Source organism: Daucus carota, chromosome 8 (assembly GCF_001625215.2).
Source record: "Daucus carota subsp. sativus chromosome 8, DH1 v3.0, whole genome shotgun sequence".
NCBI lineage: Eukaryota > Viridiplantae > Streptophyta > Magnoliopsida > Apiales > Apiaceae > Daucus > Daucus carota.
In genome coordinates, this window is record NC_030388.2 from 25,460,644 (window position 1) to 25,477,826 (window position 17,183).

Genomic DNA, 17,183 nt, shown 5'->3' on the forward strand with positions numbered 1-17,183 from the left:
AATATATCAAACCGTCTAATTTCTACTTGTATCAGATAAATCTTCCGCGGTAGTTTTGAAAAATTCATCACCAGAAAACACAATCTTGATGGTTATCCGACGGGGGTGTAAAAAACGCCGTTGGTGGGAATGGAAATTGTGAATGGATATGAGAGGTGATGTTTGGAATGGAAATTGTGAATGGATATGAGAGGTATAGGAAAGGATAACTCAAGAAGTGTTGAATGAATGATTTATCCGGGATCAGCTTTTCATTCTACACAAAAATTTAATCCAAACACAATGTATGAATTTGCTAATCAACACAATATATTAGTATGAGGTATGGGGTTTCTATTCCCAGTTTGCTAGTGAGCTCATTAACCATTAACCTATATCAGGGTAAAGAAACGAAAAATTCAGCAAGCCAAAGTCTAATGTTCTATCGATCTCAGACTAAACAAATAACCTGCAGGAGTAGAGTGCACATATACCACGGACATGTGGGATAGCCATGCGTAGTTTTGATTCTATAGAAGATATCTGCGACTATCTTCGTCTAGATTCATTAATTTTAGATTCTACATAAAGTTCCTAAGGTGGAGCTAGCTCGCAAGCAGCTGGAATAAATACTTGTGCTCAGTTCCATTTTAATCTCCTCACTGTTTCCTCGCCTTGTTCTTTCCAATTAATTTCAACTAAAATATATAGTCTTCAGATCATTCAAATGAATTGGTGCAATTCAAATAAAAACGCACTTCGATCCATTCTCGCTCCTATAGATTATTTTTAGTGCCCTTGGGACCTGCGCTACTAATCAGATAAAGAATCCTGGCGTTGCATGCTCCTATCTTTACACGTCTTTTTAGTTAACATGAGAACTGAGAAAAGAACAGATTTACAATAAGGAAAGTGGAGACCAGTAACACACAATACACTTAGATTACATCAACAAACCAATCATGTGACCCAACTGACTGCATGTGCACAATAAAACAAGTTACTGCCAAGTGAAAACCACATCACACAAAGTAAAACAGAAACTACAACCCACAGGAAATTTATTAACTAGGACCACAAATAACTACAATAACTAGCTAGCCCATCTCACTTGGCCCATCCGATCCAGCTAAAACTTGTTCTCAAACCCTAGCAGCAGGCACAGCAGAAGAACCCTTGAGAGCAGGGTCATGATGAGCGCCTCCAACACCATACTCCGTGTCTCTGTAGCCCGGCCCATAGTTCCTGCTGAAAATACCCGCATGCACCAACAGGAGGTACAACAACTGAGTAAAAGTGAGGATGATAATAAAGGCCTCCAGGATCCTCAGCCTCCATCCCCTGTGCCCTCCCACAGCTATCTGCTTGCATGCCAACCTATACAACATACATAATTTTTAATAGACGGACTTAACATGATATCAGAACTCGAGCCTCGAGTTCAGAGCTCGTACTGGTTTTGGAAAACTGGTCACTTAACATTTGTAACATTTTCGACATACCAAGTTAAAACAACGAAAGAGTTAATTACCCAAATGCAAGGACAGTAACAGCCCAGGCCACAAGGGCTGTTGACCCTGCAGCTGCTAGACTATCACCCCTCCAAGCTCGGAGATGATTTCCACCTGCAAACTTAGAGACTATGCCCAGCACAGCAGCTAATATGGAGAACGTCAGGAAAAAATTGGTTGCTCCGTTCCCTCCAAAGCCTGCAAGCAAAAAAATTGTTAGTATACACAAGTTTGTGGAAGAAATCTCAAAAAATAAAATAAAAATAAACCTAGATAAAAATACTCACTTGGGTGGTTAGTAGTGCCATTGATAAACCTATTGAGACACCAACTCGCAAAACCCAAGACCAGAAAATACATCACCAAGTTCAAGAACAGCAATGGAGCTGCTATATTCCTCCCAGCCATTTCTCTCTATAGTATGAAACAATTCTTTTAAACCTTTCACAAGTTTCTTTGAGCCCGAACTTCACAAACTCTTTTCGAATGAACTTAAAGTACCTATTTTGTGCTCTGCATATCAAGTTGTGGTGCCTTTTATATACAAGTATGTGCCTGGTAGAACCATGTGCCAAGGGCATAAATTGAGGATACGTGTCCTAGAATGCTACACGTGGAGGGACACGTGTCAGTTGTATGCGTCTGCATGTGTATTATTTCCCGTGCAACGTTTTAGCACTAAACATTCATGTATATCCGGTTATTTTTGATATCATCAATCTGTGGGTACACTTTTCTTGTGTTTTCTGGAACAATCTATACTGCTTAATAATTTTATATTGAATATTGATATACATCTTTAATATTGCATCGTAATAATAAATTCAGCAACTTTGTACGAAAGACATATATACTTCAAATTTGAGATATAAATATAACAGCAAAATATCATATCAATAAAATAAAGGTAAAAACTACATTTCAGATGCCACATAATATTCTAAATTATTAAAAATAACAAAAATAAAGTGTAAAATTGTGTGTATCCTTGTCACCTCCCTTTCATGTATATCAGATATGTGGGTACATATTATATATGACGATCGTATGATTCTTATATTTGTTAAGTTTATGATTAAAAATTGAGTAATCACATGTAACTATGCAAGGCAACGGGTGCGGATTTTTTGGCTTCCTCCCTCGCTTTGATTTTAAAATTTCGCGTGAACAATTTCAAAACATGGATGGCCTAATTTAATATTATTATTAATTATGTTCGGGTCGAGATGTGGAGGAGCATGTAGTTGATTCAGCAAATTACATAAATATTATTATTCATTTTGTTCCGATCGAGATTGATAAAATCTAAAAATATGGATGAAATATCAGATGGATGAGGACTATAATTTACTGAATCAACTGTTACTTCACATTCATATCAGTTACCAAATCAACACAAAACGCAAAACAGCCAACAACTACTGATACAACTACCGATATGGATGAGGTTTAGCAATCCACCTTTAAACATCAAAATATCATCTATTTTATTATTATTTTAGCGATGTAACCGAATGCTAAAGCGAAGACTCAACTACTATCATATTGCCTTACTTGTGCTATTGAAAAGTTGTTAGAATTACGGTCTTGGTGATTAGATGATATGTGTTTCTCTCAAAATTTTACCTTTATCTCTTGTCAAGTAGATGGTTCATGATTGTCCGAATCTTGTTATATCACTTTCAAAATTGTTCAATTGTAACTTCGCCAGGCTCATTAGCTTAACATCAACAAACCAAACTCGCCACATGTGAAAAGAGAAAAAAGAATTTCACGCGTTTTTGTCCATATATTTATATTTAATAACATTCGTAATTTCGTATCATGATTTTATGGAGATTGTGCATACATATATAATGTGCTGTAAGTTTCAGTTCTAAAAGATGTGTTGTTATTGTAACATTCCAACTTGAATAAATTTCATGTGTTGATTAATATAATCATTGCATATGTTTAACAGTACAACCCTAAATATATATTTGAAGTTGTTACATATTAAAAAAGAAAGACATTAGTACGCATGTTTATTAGTACGGCTAGAAGTGTATGATGGTAAGATTTATTTTTGGTATCTTATTAATCTTCATCATAGTTTCTACCATTTCACAATACATGTATAAAGATGTTAAGAGAACATGCATATATTACATTTATCGAATTATCGCATGAAGGATTCTAAATTTCGCGAAGAAGAATCTTTAGTGAATCTTGGAGGATCATACAAGATTTTCTCCCATCGCTTTTAAGACTATTTTTAGGATTGCATAACATCAATAACACATTAACACCCAGTGGCTTTTAACCTAAATTAATCATCATTTAACTACGGGTTTTTAATTCAAATATGAAATATATTATGTTAAATTTGGACAATAATCGAGATTCGATTGATTCTTACCATAAACATATTGGAAAGAATATATTTCTTTTCAAAGAAATCGTTCCAAGTGAATTTCTTGAAAAATTTGTTCCCTCATGATTTTGCTGATCATGTATTGTTTAGTAAGTATTGTATCGACATACTAGCAAACCCTTTTGCTCTCTGGAATATCAAACCATGATCGAAATATAATAGTGAACTGTAACTTAATCGAACATAGCCACACATAATATAAAGAAACATAAAATTATACTTACCTTATATAGTACTCAGTCTGTACATCATTTAGTTTTTCGGGATCTGTAATTATACATAATCAATAAAAAATATTTGCATGTCATAAATTTTCATACATTCCACTTAAATAGAGTGCAAAAATGCGATAAGAACAATGAACTAACAATTTTAACAATTTGATTGGTTTATTAGGCACGAAAATAGGACCACATGAAAGAAACCATATATATGTGGTACATATTTACATATAAAAATTTTTGTATACCTATTAAATGGAAAAATCGCAGTTATAATCCAACGAACACCTATACGAACGTTTGTTGATTTGAAGAACATTATTTAGATTACAATATATAATAATATGACATTACTAAATAATATTTTTCAAATAACAACGGTTCATATCAGTGTAACATACCTTGTCATTATGACATTGTGACCTTGCCGTTCAAATAACAAGAACATGGGAATTAGGTTTCACTGTCGGCAGCTCAAAATAAAAAGACACTATTTTGAGCATCTTAATAAAAGCAAAATGTGAAAGTATATTATTATCTTTCATATAATTTAAAACTTTGTAAAGCGTGTCAAAGAATTTTTTTTATAATATTGTTGTGCAATCAACTTTTTAAACAAACAACGTTATTGTTTTTAACTTCGATACTGTTATAATTTAACACTCGGCGTAAGAGCATGTATATTATTTAAGAGTGGTAAAATTAGACAAGAATTGAATCCCAATTCTAAAAAATATTAATTATAATTAGTATTTTTTATGACTAAGATCAGGTAATTTTTACTCGAAAAATTTGGATTGGATTTACTACCCGTGTATAACATATATAATATATTATGTAATATATATATGTGTATATATATATATATATATATATATATATATATATATATATATATATATATACATGTTTAATACTTAATTTATACTATACGATTACATGCTGTCATGTATTTAAAAAAAATTAATTAAAACATTTAATCACTTATAATGTCATTGAATTATTATTTATACTTTTAAGTAAATACAGTTTCATATTTTTTTTTGACAAAATGCAAATTCACTCCATTAAATTAAAACAAGTCTAGTCGGGACAGATCCCCAACTGACAATGCAATCAGGTTAATAAACAATAAAACGAGCTAAACAAATAGCCGCATTGTTTCCAGACTGCTTAACACAATGAATCCAATGATTCTTGAAATTGAAAATGAATACAAAGGCTTCTCGAGTAATCCAGCCTACATCAATCCCGAAAATGGTAGCTTCACAATTGACCTTCACAATAGTTCCATGGCTGTTGCGGTGTTCAGACGACTCAGTTGCAAAAACTAAGCAATGAGGAACAAGAATCCTCGAATAATGAACAACTATAATTTGTGAAAGGTGAGCACATGCGATCACCACCGTTCCAAGCATACCCCAGCTATCTACATGCCGGGAGCCAGCTATAGACATGCCGAAAGTATTAATGATGCGATAAACCAGATCTCCCAAAACTCCATCCCAATCATTCTCATTGATAATGCAGGAAGACATAACAACCACAAATATAACACCCAAAAATTGGGTACTAAATCAACACACGCCAAAAGGCGAGACGGAAAAACACAATCGGACCTTTGATTTCAAAAAATCTGATTTATTTAGAAAACAATCAAGTCCAAGCTCAAATCCGAAACAGATCTGAAAATAAAACTCGATTGAAATCTTCGAGGTTTAAGCAACACTCGATTTTATTGAAAAACAAAAAACAGGTAAATAGTGGAGAAGATGGGAGAGCGAAAATGATTTGGTGGATGTAGAGGATGAAGGTGAAGAATGGAGAAGTGACGGCTAATTTTGAGAGTCGACTCTCAAAACCCTAATTTGAGAGAGAATAACAGTAGAATTCTAAACGTGTTAAATACAGTTTCATATAATAACAATAACAATAATTACAAATTTACATGCAGTAAATAAATGGCCATAGGACTACATCCACGGTAAAAAGTAAGTAAAGTTGACATTGACCAAAAAGAATTACAGTGATACTCCCTCTCACACACTTCTTTTCCGCATAAAATCTTCCCCTTTCCTCTCTCGAGATTTCTCTCCCCCATCTTCTCGCTCTGTATGTACATTTCTTTCTCATTTCTAGGGTTTTCATACTCAATTATTCATATCTACATGCTTGCTCATTATTTATCCACTCACTTGTATTATCAGGATCTGTTTTTGCTTGATTTGCACTTGATGTAACTGTGTACAATTTATATGCGTTATCTCTAACTTGTTTATGAGTTACACGGAACACGAATTATCGAATACTTTTCGAGTTTTCGGTAACGCCGAAATGTTGATTAATTAGTTATACCTTGAATGAAATTACAATTAGATGTATTGAATTAATGAATTGTGTGCCTAAGTGATTAGTGTAGTTGTGCAACTGAATTTTGTTTTTTAAGCTATAAGATGAAATGTGATAAATAGATTGATGACTAGTGGGTAGTATTCGGTTTAGACAATTCAGGCTGGTTGATTGAAATATTGTAAAGGCCGTCTAGTATTTACAACATTTTATTAGTTTCAAGTGGTTGTAGGAGATACAGTGGTGTTTGTAGTTGCGTTGCAGTTACATTGTTGTTTTATCTGTGCCGCCAAATTATAGATGCATTATCTTTTGCATTTGTTGTCTCAAATTTGATACGGAATCCGCGTGGTGGTATTAGTTTTCATGTCATCATCCCATGCTATATGTAATTGCATTGCGGTTCCGTTATTCTGAATAATAAATTTATACGGGCCACCTTTTTAAGATGCATTCTCTTTTACTTTATTGGGCTAAAAGTTAAGACGTAATTCAACACGGGATGTTACTTTTTTCTAGTCGTTCTATAATAAATGGTGTTGGTGATGTATGTGCCGCCTTCAAGACGCATTCTCTTGTTCATTTATTGGTCCAAAATTAATGTACATAATCATAATTTAATATATATCTAGTACATTTTTTACTACTATGTCAGCACTCCTATTTAGTGCGGCGGATCTTTTCTGATAGTTATATCCTCAGATAGTGTCTTTCTGCATATAGGTCTCTAACTTTGCTAATATGGGTTAATGCACAAACATAAATTGTTATTCACATATGTCTCGTTATTTCTTTTTAGGTCTTCAGTGCAGAGATTTCTATTCAGTCGACCAAATGGACCAGGTAAACAAAATTTATCTTCTTTTACTCCTTTATATTCTCTTCCTATATTTACTGAAATTTGTAAGCATTGCAGTATGAAAAAGTTGAGAAGATTGGTGAAGGAACATATGGAGTAGTTTATAAGGCTCGTGACCGCGTTACAAATGAAACTATTGCTTTAAAGAAAATTCGTTTAGAGCAGGAAGATGAGGGAGTGCCAAGCACTGCTATTAGAGAAATTTCTTTACTGAAGGAGATGCAGCATGAAAATATTGTCAGGTACACTAAGCATTTGTGTGTTACAGATTTCATAATCATCCATTCCTGCTTTGGAAAAATAATATGGTGAATGATGTTTATTCAATGAGTTAATGTTATTTCTGACTGTCCTGTGTTTTAAATACACTATGTGCTTTGAATTACTCTTACAAAGCTAATTTGTAGTTACTTTCATATGACTCTGTGAAGCTTGCTATTACCTTCAATTCAGATGAAAGCTATAATAAAACTCTCGTGAAGTAGCAAAAAATGAAATTCACTTTGTAAGAGTAGTACCTAAACACGGCATTTTACATCTTTTTGGCCTAAAATGTCCAAGTGTCCATGTTCAATGTCTAAGTGTCTAAGTGTCAAGTGTCTGACATGGGGGCTGGAAGCAAAATAAACAGAGGTTGAGAATGTTCTTTCCATTCTGGATATAATTGTTTAATTCATACATATCACTTTTAATAGTTTCAGGAATCAAATATAAAGTACATGATCGTTGTGGAATACTCTGAACAGGCAAACGACCATTAAAGCTGTCTTGTTTGTTGTACCATGTTTATATTTGTGCGACTGGTTTAGTTACTTTCATTTGTATGTCTAACATTCTTAAATTTGTGTACTTTCTTTATCATTTTCTACATTTAGGTTGTTGATGTATCTGTTCTATAAAAGGCTGCTGATGCACTTGAAATTATTAATGTTTTATAATCTTACATTGAATTGGATTTGTATGCTCGTAGTTGAGAAACTGTCCTAGGAGTTTTCATGTATATTTTATGTTAGATAACAGATAAAATGTTGGCTTATTAGCATCAGAGGGTCCCAATTCATCACCTTTGTCTCGCACTAAAATGTTTTGGAAATATTAATACATTAAAGCATTATATATTTGTTGTGTAATTCTATAGCAATTTAGGTCATAATGAGAATGTTGCGAATGTTTAAATATATAAGTTGGTGTCTAATTGTGCAGTATAATTTACAAGAATATGATTGCTAATGTAATTTTGATCTGTGTGTACTTGAAAATTGTTGATATATGAACATCAGGCTACAAGATGTTGTGCATAGCGAGAAACGGCTGTATCTGGTATTTGAATATCTGGACCTGGATCTGAAGAAACATATGGATTCATGTCCAGAGTTTGCAAAGGATCCACGTCTGATTAAAGTGAGTGATCATTTTGTCCATAGAGGTTATTATAAGTTATGCGCAAAAATTTAATTATCCTTTCAAATTACAACCATTAGTGTTTTCTTGCCTAATAGAGATATGTGTCAACACTTGGAATCATAACATAACAGGAGTATTAAACAAGTCACTACTCTTTTGTACTGTCGTTTATATAGTACACAAAAACTCTTAGACGCTTGTATTTTAGTTTGTTTGCTGAACTATAAGTGTAGTTATGATGTTCTGTATGCCTGGGAGAGTTTTCTCATCAATCCCAGAGAATGCTATCATTTCTTTTCTCTGAGAAATCCTCAGATATCAGAACATTAATGCACATGCAGTCAAACTTACAGTATTTCAGTTTTCTGGTTCTCATTGTATACAAAATTATAAAACCTAACGGCTCACCTTTTCCTCTCTTAGTTGTTGAGATTATTTTTAAATGCATTGTTTTGTTTTCATCCTTTTTAAAGTATGGTTGTCTAATTATTCCTTTTGGTGTAGATGTTTCTGTATCAAATACTGCGTGGTATCGCTTATTGTCATTCCCATAGAGTTCTGCATCGCGATCTCAAACCCCAAAACCTGCTCATAGATCGCCGTACCAATGCTCTAAAGCTTGCAGATTTTGGACTTGCCAGGGCATTTGGAATTCCAGTCAGGACATTTACACACGAGGTACTTCTGTAACATTAAAAATTTTGGTCGCTCGGTATTTGGGTCAAGAGCCAACTCATGAGCATCTTTAATTGAAAACATATTTTAACGGGCCTACTCTATTATACTGTACACACATATAAACATTTTGAACTTATCTCTTTGGCTTTTTTAATTCTAAAATTTATTTTAGTGTCAAAACTCAATATTCACCCATGTATTGCACGAGATATAAGCTAGTAAGCACACCCACAAACACATACTTGGTGTTACACTTTGATAGTGTGAGTATTTTAGTTTGCAGTTGTCGTAATTATTGTTTGCCAAATTTTCCTTTTTCACACAAAAATTTTTGTCACGTTGAAATGCTAAAAACATGAGTTAATAATTTTCTTTTATCCCCTTAGTCAGAACAGAAATTTAAAAATATTTACAATGCTGTTAATCTTAGTGTTTGTGGGTGACTATAGAAACCATCTGTCTGGGGAAAAGATTTGGAAGTCATTATGCACTGATCCTTAAATTATATGTATATTTTTTTAATTAAGGTGGAAGCTGTAAGTGATTTTTAAGAAACGATTACATTTATTAATCAGCCTTCAAACTCGATTGCTGCGGCAAATATTATGTTTTAAATCAATCAGCAAATGAAATTCAATAATTTTGGTAGGATGGGAATGGGGATGTTTTTTGTGGAATGCACTTTCAAATATTTAGTTTGGCAGTAATATCTTGTTACTTTAAAGGTAGATTCAGCTTAAAATGAATTATGTATAAAAAGTTTTAAGCTGCTCTGTATTTTTTATCCATTATTATGTTTTTGTTGATGCTGACTACTTATTTGTTCTTTGCTTTGATTTCTAGAACCAATTTCAAGGTCTGATAAGTTAACTATGCTTTTAGTGTTTAGGCTTTGATTGCTTTTCCGTATTTTGCATGTTCTTATACTTTTAGGCTATTAATCTTGGGACAGTGATGGTAAATAAATAAAATTTTGACAATTTCTTTGAATTTGTGGACCATAGTAATTTTTTTCAGATTATATATTATTATTATTATTAATTTATTTATTGGGTAAGCTATTAGTGTTATCTTTGTCATGACAATATTGATTTTCTTTCTAGGTGGTGACACTTTGGTACAGGGCCCCAGAGATACTCCTTGGATCCCGCCACTACTCCACACCAGTTGATGTGTGGTCAGTTGGTTGTATTTTTGCTGAGATGGTGAACCAACAGCCATTGTTTCCGGGGGATTCTGAGATTGATGAATTATTTAAGATTTTCAGGTTAGCTTTCGAGCCCTTGTATTTTTTTTCATTGCTTTCGAAGTGTATCCTTTTTAGCACTGTTTAAGAAATTAAGATCCAGAACCCATCACAAAATTTGGTTCAGAATTATCTGTATACAGCACTGTATTTTCGTCGTCCCTTTAACTCTGAGTTATTTATTTCTATAATTGATTCAATGAAGAATTGTGGGTACCCCAAATGAGGATACCTGGCCTGGAGTAACAGCTCTTCCTGATTTTAAGTCTGCCTTCCCAAAATGGCCATCTAAGGTGATTTAATTTTTTTTGGTAATATGGTGTTTCTTACATTGATATATCTTGCGCATATCTTGGAAGCTTATTAGTTCATCTCTAATGTGCAGGAACTGGGAAACGTAGTCCCAAATCTCGATGTGGCCGGTCTCAATCTCCTCAAAGTGAGTTCAGATATGTTATATATCTACTTGTATATAATGGTCATCAATGATCTTTAATTATCTTCCTTTTCATGAAATTTTCTTAAGTAAACACAGAGGCGGAGTTGTGTAAATTTCTTAAAAAGATTGTGTTCTTACAACTCTCTTAATATTTCTAAAATAGGACGAGGGCCTTGACCTTTCTAATTGAAATTACTCAAGGCAGAAAAAGAAAAAGCACAAGGCTCAAAAGTCTATTCTTAATTCAAAGCTCTCACTTAGTTAAAGAACTAGCGATTTTTTTTTGAATATGTTAATATATCTCAAAAAGTATTGGGTGAGGTAAATAATGGACTCTAAACCTTTTCTAGCACTAGGATCTATATTTTCACTGCATGGGCACTCTTTGATTTTAATCACTCCCTATTTGGCTATTTCCTTACTTGTGTGTCTCATGAATGTGTATTTTCTTGCAACATAAAACCATGAAAATCGCATTGCAAGTTGCAAAGTATTACCCACCCATATTCTGACCTAATCTCTACCATAGGTTATATTCTCCATGTTACTGTATGAACTAGCTTAGCTCATTTGGATGATCCAGCTTCCAGGGCTGTTTTGCAGCTGGCCTTCCCAAGACCCATACCAAAGTTAAAATGAGCATTGTGACAATCTTTGGATGTGATTACTGATTAGTAAACAATGGTTTAATAAGGTTATTACTGGGTTATGTGCTATACACATACCACAGGTGAATCTATATGATATTAACCCATGAATGATGCAATTTGTTTAATCTTATACATTCATTGATACCTATTAAAGTAGCGAATATGCCAGTTTTGCTGGACGACGTCTTCCGAGACTGTGTCCGCCCATTATGCTCTTTATAGACATTATTGTAATAATGTATAATAGGATAATGAACTGTGCTATATATACACATAAAATAATAAAGGCCCCTCATCTGCAAGGTTTGGCATAGTGTATACAGTAGAGCCCTCAACCTTTGTAACATGAGGTCAAGGGTTTGGACTTTACAGAATTGCAGTGGAGACAGTTGTGTGCATGAATGTTTAAATTTCTTGTGGTTGTCCTTTCCCTAAAAAATCGCAATGAAAGACCCATGATTGTGACTGTTAAACAATCTAGACATCCACAATTTCTGATAGTTTTCGTTTTTCACAGAAAATGCTTTGCTTGGATCCCAGCAGAAGAATTACTGCCAGGAGTGCACTTGAGCATGAATACTTCAAGGATATCGGGATTGTTCCTTAAGTCTTATCTCTCCGGCTGGAATTGTATATTCATGATAGAGTTTATGGTGTTTGATTTTTTAAGATATGTGTGCTAGTATTTTGATAATTATTTACTTTCCTTCTCCTTGGACGTGGTTCGTATTGCATCCAAGCTGGATTGCTGGAGCAATCATATATAGTCTCTCCCTGCATTCTAAAATGTGATGTTCAATGGCACATGTATTGTCAAATTTTTTGTAATTCTTTGTACTGTTGCTAGGCATACATTTGAAATCTTTTATTCAAGGAAGTATGTTTTGATTGACTTGTATTGCTTCCCATGTTTATATTTTTCGTTCTTGCCATGTAGCAAAAATATGAATTAAGCAGAGATTAAAAAAAAAAAAAAAAAGAACTGGCCTGATTCTAGTTTCTCAGTGTTTTGGCCTTTTGGGTTTGGGACACAGACACAGTACAGCTCATGGCTTATCATTCTTATAATCATATGAATGCATCACGTTGGCCTGAAATTTGAAATTTGCGTTGGGGCTGTTGGAGTCAAGTTCTCCTGTTTTTATTTATTGAGTTCAAGTGTAAGGTTTTTTCCTATCTGATCGTGTTTGGTCATTTAATTAATAGAATAAGTTTCATTGTCGGTATTCGAGTTTGTAAGGAATGAGTCGAGTTGAAGTAGCTCCTGAAATTTTAATTGTTAATTTTAAAATTATGATAAAACGAATTATCGTCTAATCCTAGAAAAACGTTTACAAAAAGTTTTGTTGATTTGACGAAGTTTTATTTGTTTATAAATAAAATTTTAAACAAACTTGAGCAGCCGTTCAGATATCCGGTTGGATTTTGGCACTTAGTCGAACTTGAGCAGCCGTCCAGGAGGTTCAGAAAGTGGAGATGAATGAGTTAACTTGATGAAAGAGGGCTTGTAGATCAGTAGCTTGTATATATGTACATATATTTAAGAGAGATAAAAATTTTGAGGAAAAAAAATATAGAGAGAGAGTGTTTATAAACTTGAAATGTTTATACTTCTAAAAATCTCAACATTTTACTAACTCTTGCGATATAGAACGAAGAAATTATAAAATACAAAAACAAATACATTAACACATAAAAAATAAATAATAATTTAACAACAAAATATCAGCAAATAATAATTTAATTTATCAAATTAATAGAAATTAGTAATTTAAAAATTAAAATTAAATAAAAGAATTTGGATGTATAATATATTTTTGTTATGAGTTAAATATCAAATAAAAGCATGATTAGTTAAGAATCCATAAAATAAAATAAATTGCTTGTTGTTTATCGAATTTTCTAGTGTGTGTCAATGAGATCACATTACCAACTATTGCTTTTTACTTAAGTGATGAATTTTTATTGATTTCATCTCATTAATAAAAAAATAGTTCTTGAGCACGATTGGATAGCCCTCTATTGTCTTGGAAGACCCGGATTCGACTCTGACTTATCCGAAAAGTATTAGAACATATACTAATTTATATAAGGCATATCAGCCTGCATTGTCGAAAAAAAAAAGAGTAGTTGTTAGTATATATCTTGGTCACATATTAGGAAGATCTTTCATTTATTAACCGATATGAATTCTCTTTGTTATCCTGTTAATTTGTGAGTAACAAGACTAAAAACCGAAAGTCTTTTTAGAATGTTAACGAGAGAAAATGGTTAACAACAATGTGGGCACTTGCGTGATTGTATAAAAAAAGTCGCGAAGAACATGAGACAGAGAACGATGAATATTGTATGATGATCTTGTGTTTGATCCCTGAGCAAACGAGAGAAAGTTTTCAAGCGTTCTCAGTAAGAATCAGATTATATTATGAGCCACAAAAAACATGTGTACCGGGTTACAGTATCAAGTAGTTTTGTCGAGCAAAATTTCCTAACGCGAGCCAGGTGTCAGTCCTCAGGACCCAGGTTGGTAGAACCGAAAGCCTCCGTCAGGAGATAATATATTTTTTGATACGTTTTAAATCATATTTTCATATTTTATATTTCTTCTTAAAAAAACATATTATTTATCTTATATAAGCTTAGTGTTTGTCTTGTAATAAATAAAATCAGCATTAAAAAGAGTTCATGATTCGTGTAATACAAGTAAAATATGTTTGAGTTCAAAAAAAAAAAAAAAGTCACGTGATGGTTTGTGTTTTTTTTAAATAGAATATGTTATGATTAGAGTAAAATATTTTATAATTAGAAAGAGATATTATTTATATAATTGTTTTTTTTTGACAGAATATAATTGTTATATTCATTTTTGTTAAAATAGAGAAATGAGGGATTTAAAATGATCAAGAATATGAGACTAAACAAAATTTTAGAGTGTATACTCAGGTTGACTTATTATATTATACACTCCCTTCGTTCCACCAGGATGTTTACGTCCACTGTTTGCACGTATATTGAGGCTCTTACAAAGAATAATTAAATAATAATTTTTTTAGTTTTTCCTTTTTTGAATAAAAGTTTAAATCTCAAACTTTTTTTCAGGATTTTTTTAAAAAATAAATATATAATGTGAGTATACTTTAAAATGCAAAATAAATATATAAGGAGTTTTAAAATGCGTGCAAAAAAGTAACGTAAAGAACCTGGTGGGACGGAGGGAGTAGCTTATAACCCGTGCAACGCAGAGGCGGTTTATAATATTTGTTATTTTATCGTATATATTTTAAATTTTAACTAATTTATTTATAAAAATAAAATTATTATATATTTATAATTTTATTTTTAATATCGTTATAATTTTTTTATGAAATATTATATAATAATATATTATCCTTTCAGTATTTTAAAATTGTTTAACAATGTCAGGGATGGCAGAAAAAACCGATCTGAATGGATACCCGACCGTTTCGACCCGAATGGATTTTACCGAACCCGATATTTTAGATTTGGACTTGGATTTGGATTTGATTTTTAGACCCGAACGAGTTTGGATTTGGATTTGGATACTAGGTATTCCGTATCGAAACCCGATCCGAAATCCGAATCCGATCCAAACCCAAAACCCGAAAAAAATCTATATATATATATATGTATGTATATGTATACTAATATACTTTTTTTTCAATTTCAAATCTACTAAATTTTGTTTATATATATAGGTAGAGTGTGAATGTGTATATTCTTGGGTTATAGTGACTTTTTTTTTAACTAAATGAGTTACTTAAAATTTCATACTCCTTGCAGTGAAGATATGTGTTTAGAAATTATTAAATACGGTTCAAGATTTTATTAATGTGTAATACTTTATTATTAAAGTAGTTAAGTTTTATATGTAATGAAATTTAAGTGCGAAAAAATCAAAAATAATATTTTTACAATACTATATAAATTTCGGGATTCAGGTTTTGGATAAACCCGAACAAACCTGAACCCGATCCGAAACCCGTGGATGTGGATTTGGATTTGGATTTGATATGTGAAACCCGATTGGATTTGGATTTGGATTTTAAAAATAATTTGAATTTGGATTTGGATATCTCAAATATCCGAACCGATCCAACCCGTTGTCGTGGACCACACCTTGTAGACTTGTAGTTGCAGAGGGAGAGTACCAAAGTAAAATTTTGTAGTACAAATTATACTTGGCTTATTATAGTATAATATAGATTATTTTATTATTTTTTAATCATTGTTTATCTAATTTTATTATCAAAGATTAATTATTAATAATAATTAAACAAAATTTCTACAAATTGAACTGAACTGGTTGGCGGTTTACAATTACGTTTTTCAATTTTTAAAATTAATTAATTTTCATTTTAATTATATTTAAAAGCTAAAGAGAACCGATGATATCGTCCGCAGGCGTGGGTCGAATTTCTTTAGTCTCAAAAGCAGAGATTTTACCTTTGACCGGTGGAAACTACCCCAATGATTACACAAATCGAGGTAAATATCGTACACGTAAATGTGGTGCGGATAAAACAGTGCAAATTACACAAATGCCTTTTTGGTCCCCACCCCAATAAAGAGAAAGGGAGAAAAAACATATTTCCTACTTATCCGGCATTGTTTTAAATTATTTTTTATTTTGAGGTTTTCATAAATTTTTTAATATATTTTTAAATTTTTATCCCTAAATAAAATCGTGGGAAAAATAGAGTAATATTAAATATTACATATTTACATATATTAATTTAATAATAGTGATATAGTGTTTATGTTCCGGACCTAGAATTTAAATAAAATGTAATTAATTAAAAATTTATAAGAATAGTAGTATTTACTTATATAAAATATTATAAGCTTGTAAAATTAATTTTATTTAAATAAATAAATTTTCATTCATTAATAAATAATACTCTATAAATTTGGGATCTAAAACATATTCACTTGTCAAGATACTTTATCTTCTATTTATTAGATTTAATTTTATAGTCAAAAATTTCCCACTAGCTAGTATTCATACATAATTTAAATTTATAAAAAATAATAGTTAGTTTAGTTCACAAATAACTTGATTGTTAATTGTAAATTACCCATATTTTTAAAAAATTTAAATTTTACTATAAAACAATAATAGCAAACTAAATATCTTAGTTTAGAAAAAAACAAACTAAATATCTTAGTTGTTTTAAATAAAACTAAATCTTTATATTTTATTTAATATTCTTTCCATCCTAAAATATTAGTCTTTTTCTAATAGAGAAAACGTTCCATATTATTTGTTCTCTCCACAAACTAATATAATATATATCCAGACATTTTTATTATTTCATCATTGACTAAGAATGATTCACACATCATGATCAATGTTCATATTAAAAAATGGGGATGACAAATAATAGGTTAGAGTCGAATTTGTAATCAATATCAT

At 31.8% G+C, this 17,183-nt stretch overlaps 2 protein-coding genes across 3 annotated transcripts; one reads left to right on the forward strand and one right to left on the reverse strand.

Moving 5' to 3' along the window:
• Positions 1-861: 861 nt before the first annotated feature.
• Positions 862-2,001, reverse strand: LOC108198951 (membrane protein PM19L). Its single transcript, XM_017366725.2, has 3 exons — positions 1,778-2,001; positions 1,511-1,688; positions 862-1,356 (listed from the first exon to the last, which is right to left on the reverse strand). The coding sequence occupies exons 1-3, from the start codon at positions 1,896-1,898 to the stop codon at positions 1,122-1,124; spliced, it is 534 nt and encodes a 177-aa protein (XP_017222214.1). The 5' UTR covers positions 1,899-2,001; the 3' UTR covers positions 862-1,121.
• Positions 2,002-6,125: 4,124 nt separating this feature from the next.
• Positions 6,126-12,641, forward strand: LOC108197158 (cell division control protein 2 homolog A). 2 transcript variants are annotated; one of them, XM_017364682.2, is made up of 9 exons: positions 6,126-6,236; positions 7,273-7,316; positions 7,390-7,574; positions 8,613-8,733; positions 9,241-9,414; positions 10,518-10,681; positions 10,866-10,953; positions 11,046-11,099; positions 12,267-12,641. In XM_017364682.2, exons 2-9 carry the CDS (start codon positions 7,308-7,310, stop codon positions 12,354-12,356), a joined length of 885 nt encoding a protein of 294 aa, XP_017220171.1. In that variant the 5' UTR covers positions 6,126-6,236; positions 7,273-7,307; the 3' UTR covers positions 12,357-12,641. The 2 variants fall into 2 exon arrangements, with proteins under 2 accessions (XP_017220171.1, XP_063939406.1); XM_064083336.1 differs by having other exon boundaries at positions 6,222-6,240.
• Positions 12,642-17,183: the final 4,542 nt, after the last annotated feature.

Bases quoted from the DNA above. Each gene is read 5' to 3' on its own strand.
- LOC108198951 (XM_017366725.2), bottom strand. From the start codon at position 1,898: ATGGCTGGGAGGAATATAGCAGCTCCATTGCTGTTCTTGAACTTGGTG. The intron at 1,689-1,777 runs GTGAGTATTTTT...TTTTGCTTGCAG, and splicing joins TGGCACTACTAACCACCCAA to GCTTTGGAGGGAACGGAGCA. The intron at 1,357-1,510 runs GTAATTAACTCT...TATGTTGTATAG, and splicing joins GTTACTGTCCTTGCATTTGG to GTTGGCATGCAAGCAGATAG.
- LOC108197158 (XM_017364682.2), top strand. The intron at 8,734-9,240 runs GTGAGTGATCAT...CTTTTGGTGTAG, and splicing joins AGGATCCACGTCTGATTAAA to ATGTTTCTGTATCAAATACT. The intron at 11,100-12,266 runs GTGAGTTCAGAT...CGTTTTTCACAG, and splicing joins CCGGTCTCAATCTCCTCAAA to AAAATGCTTTGCTTGGATCC.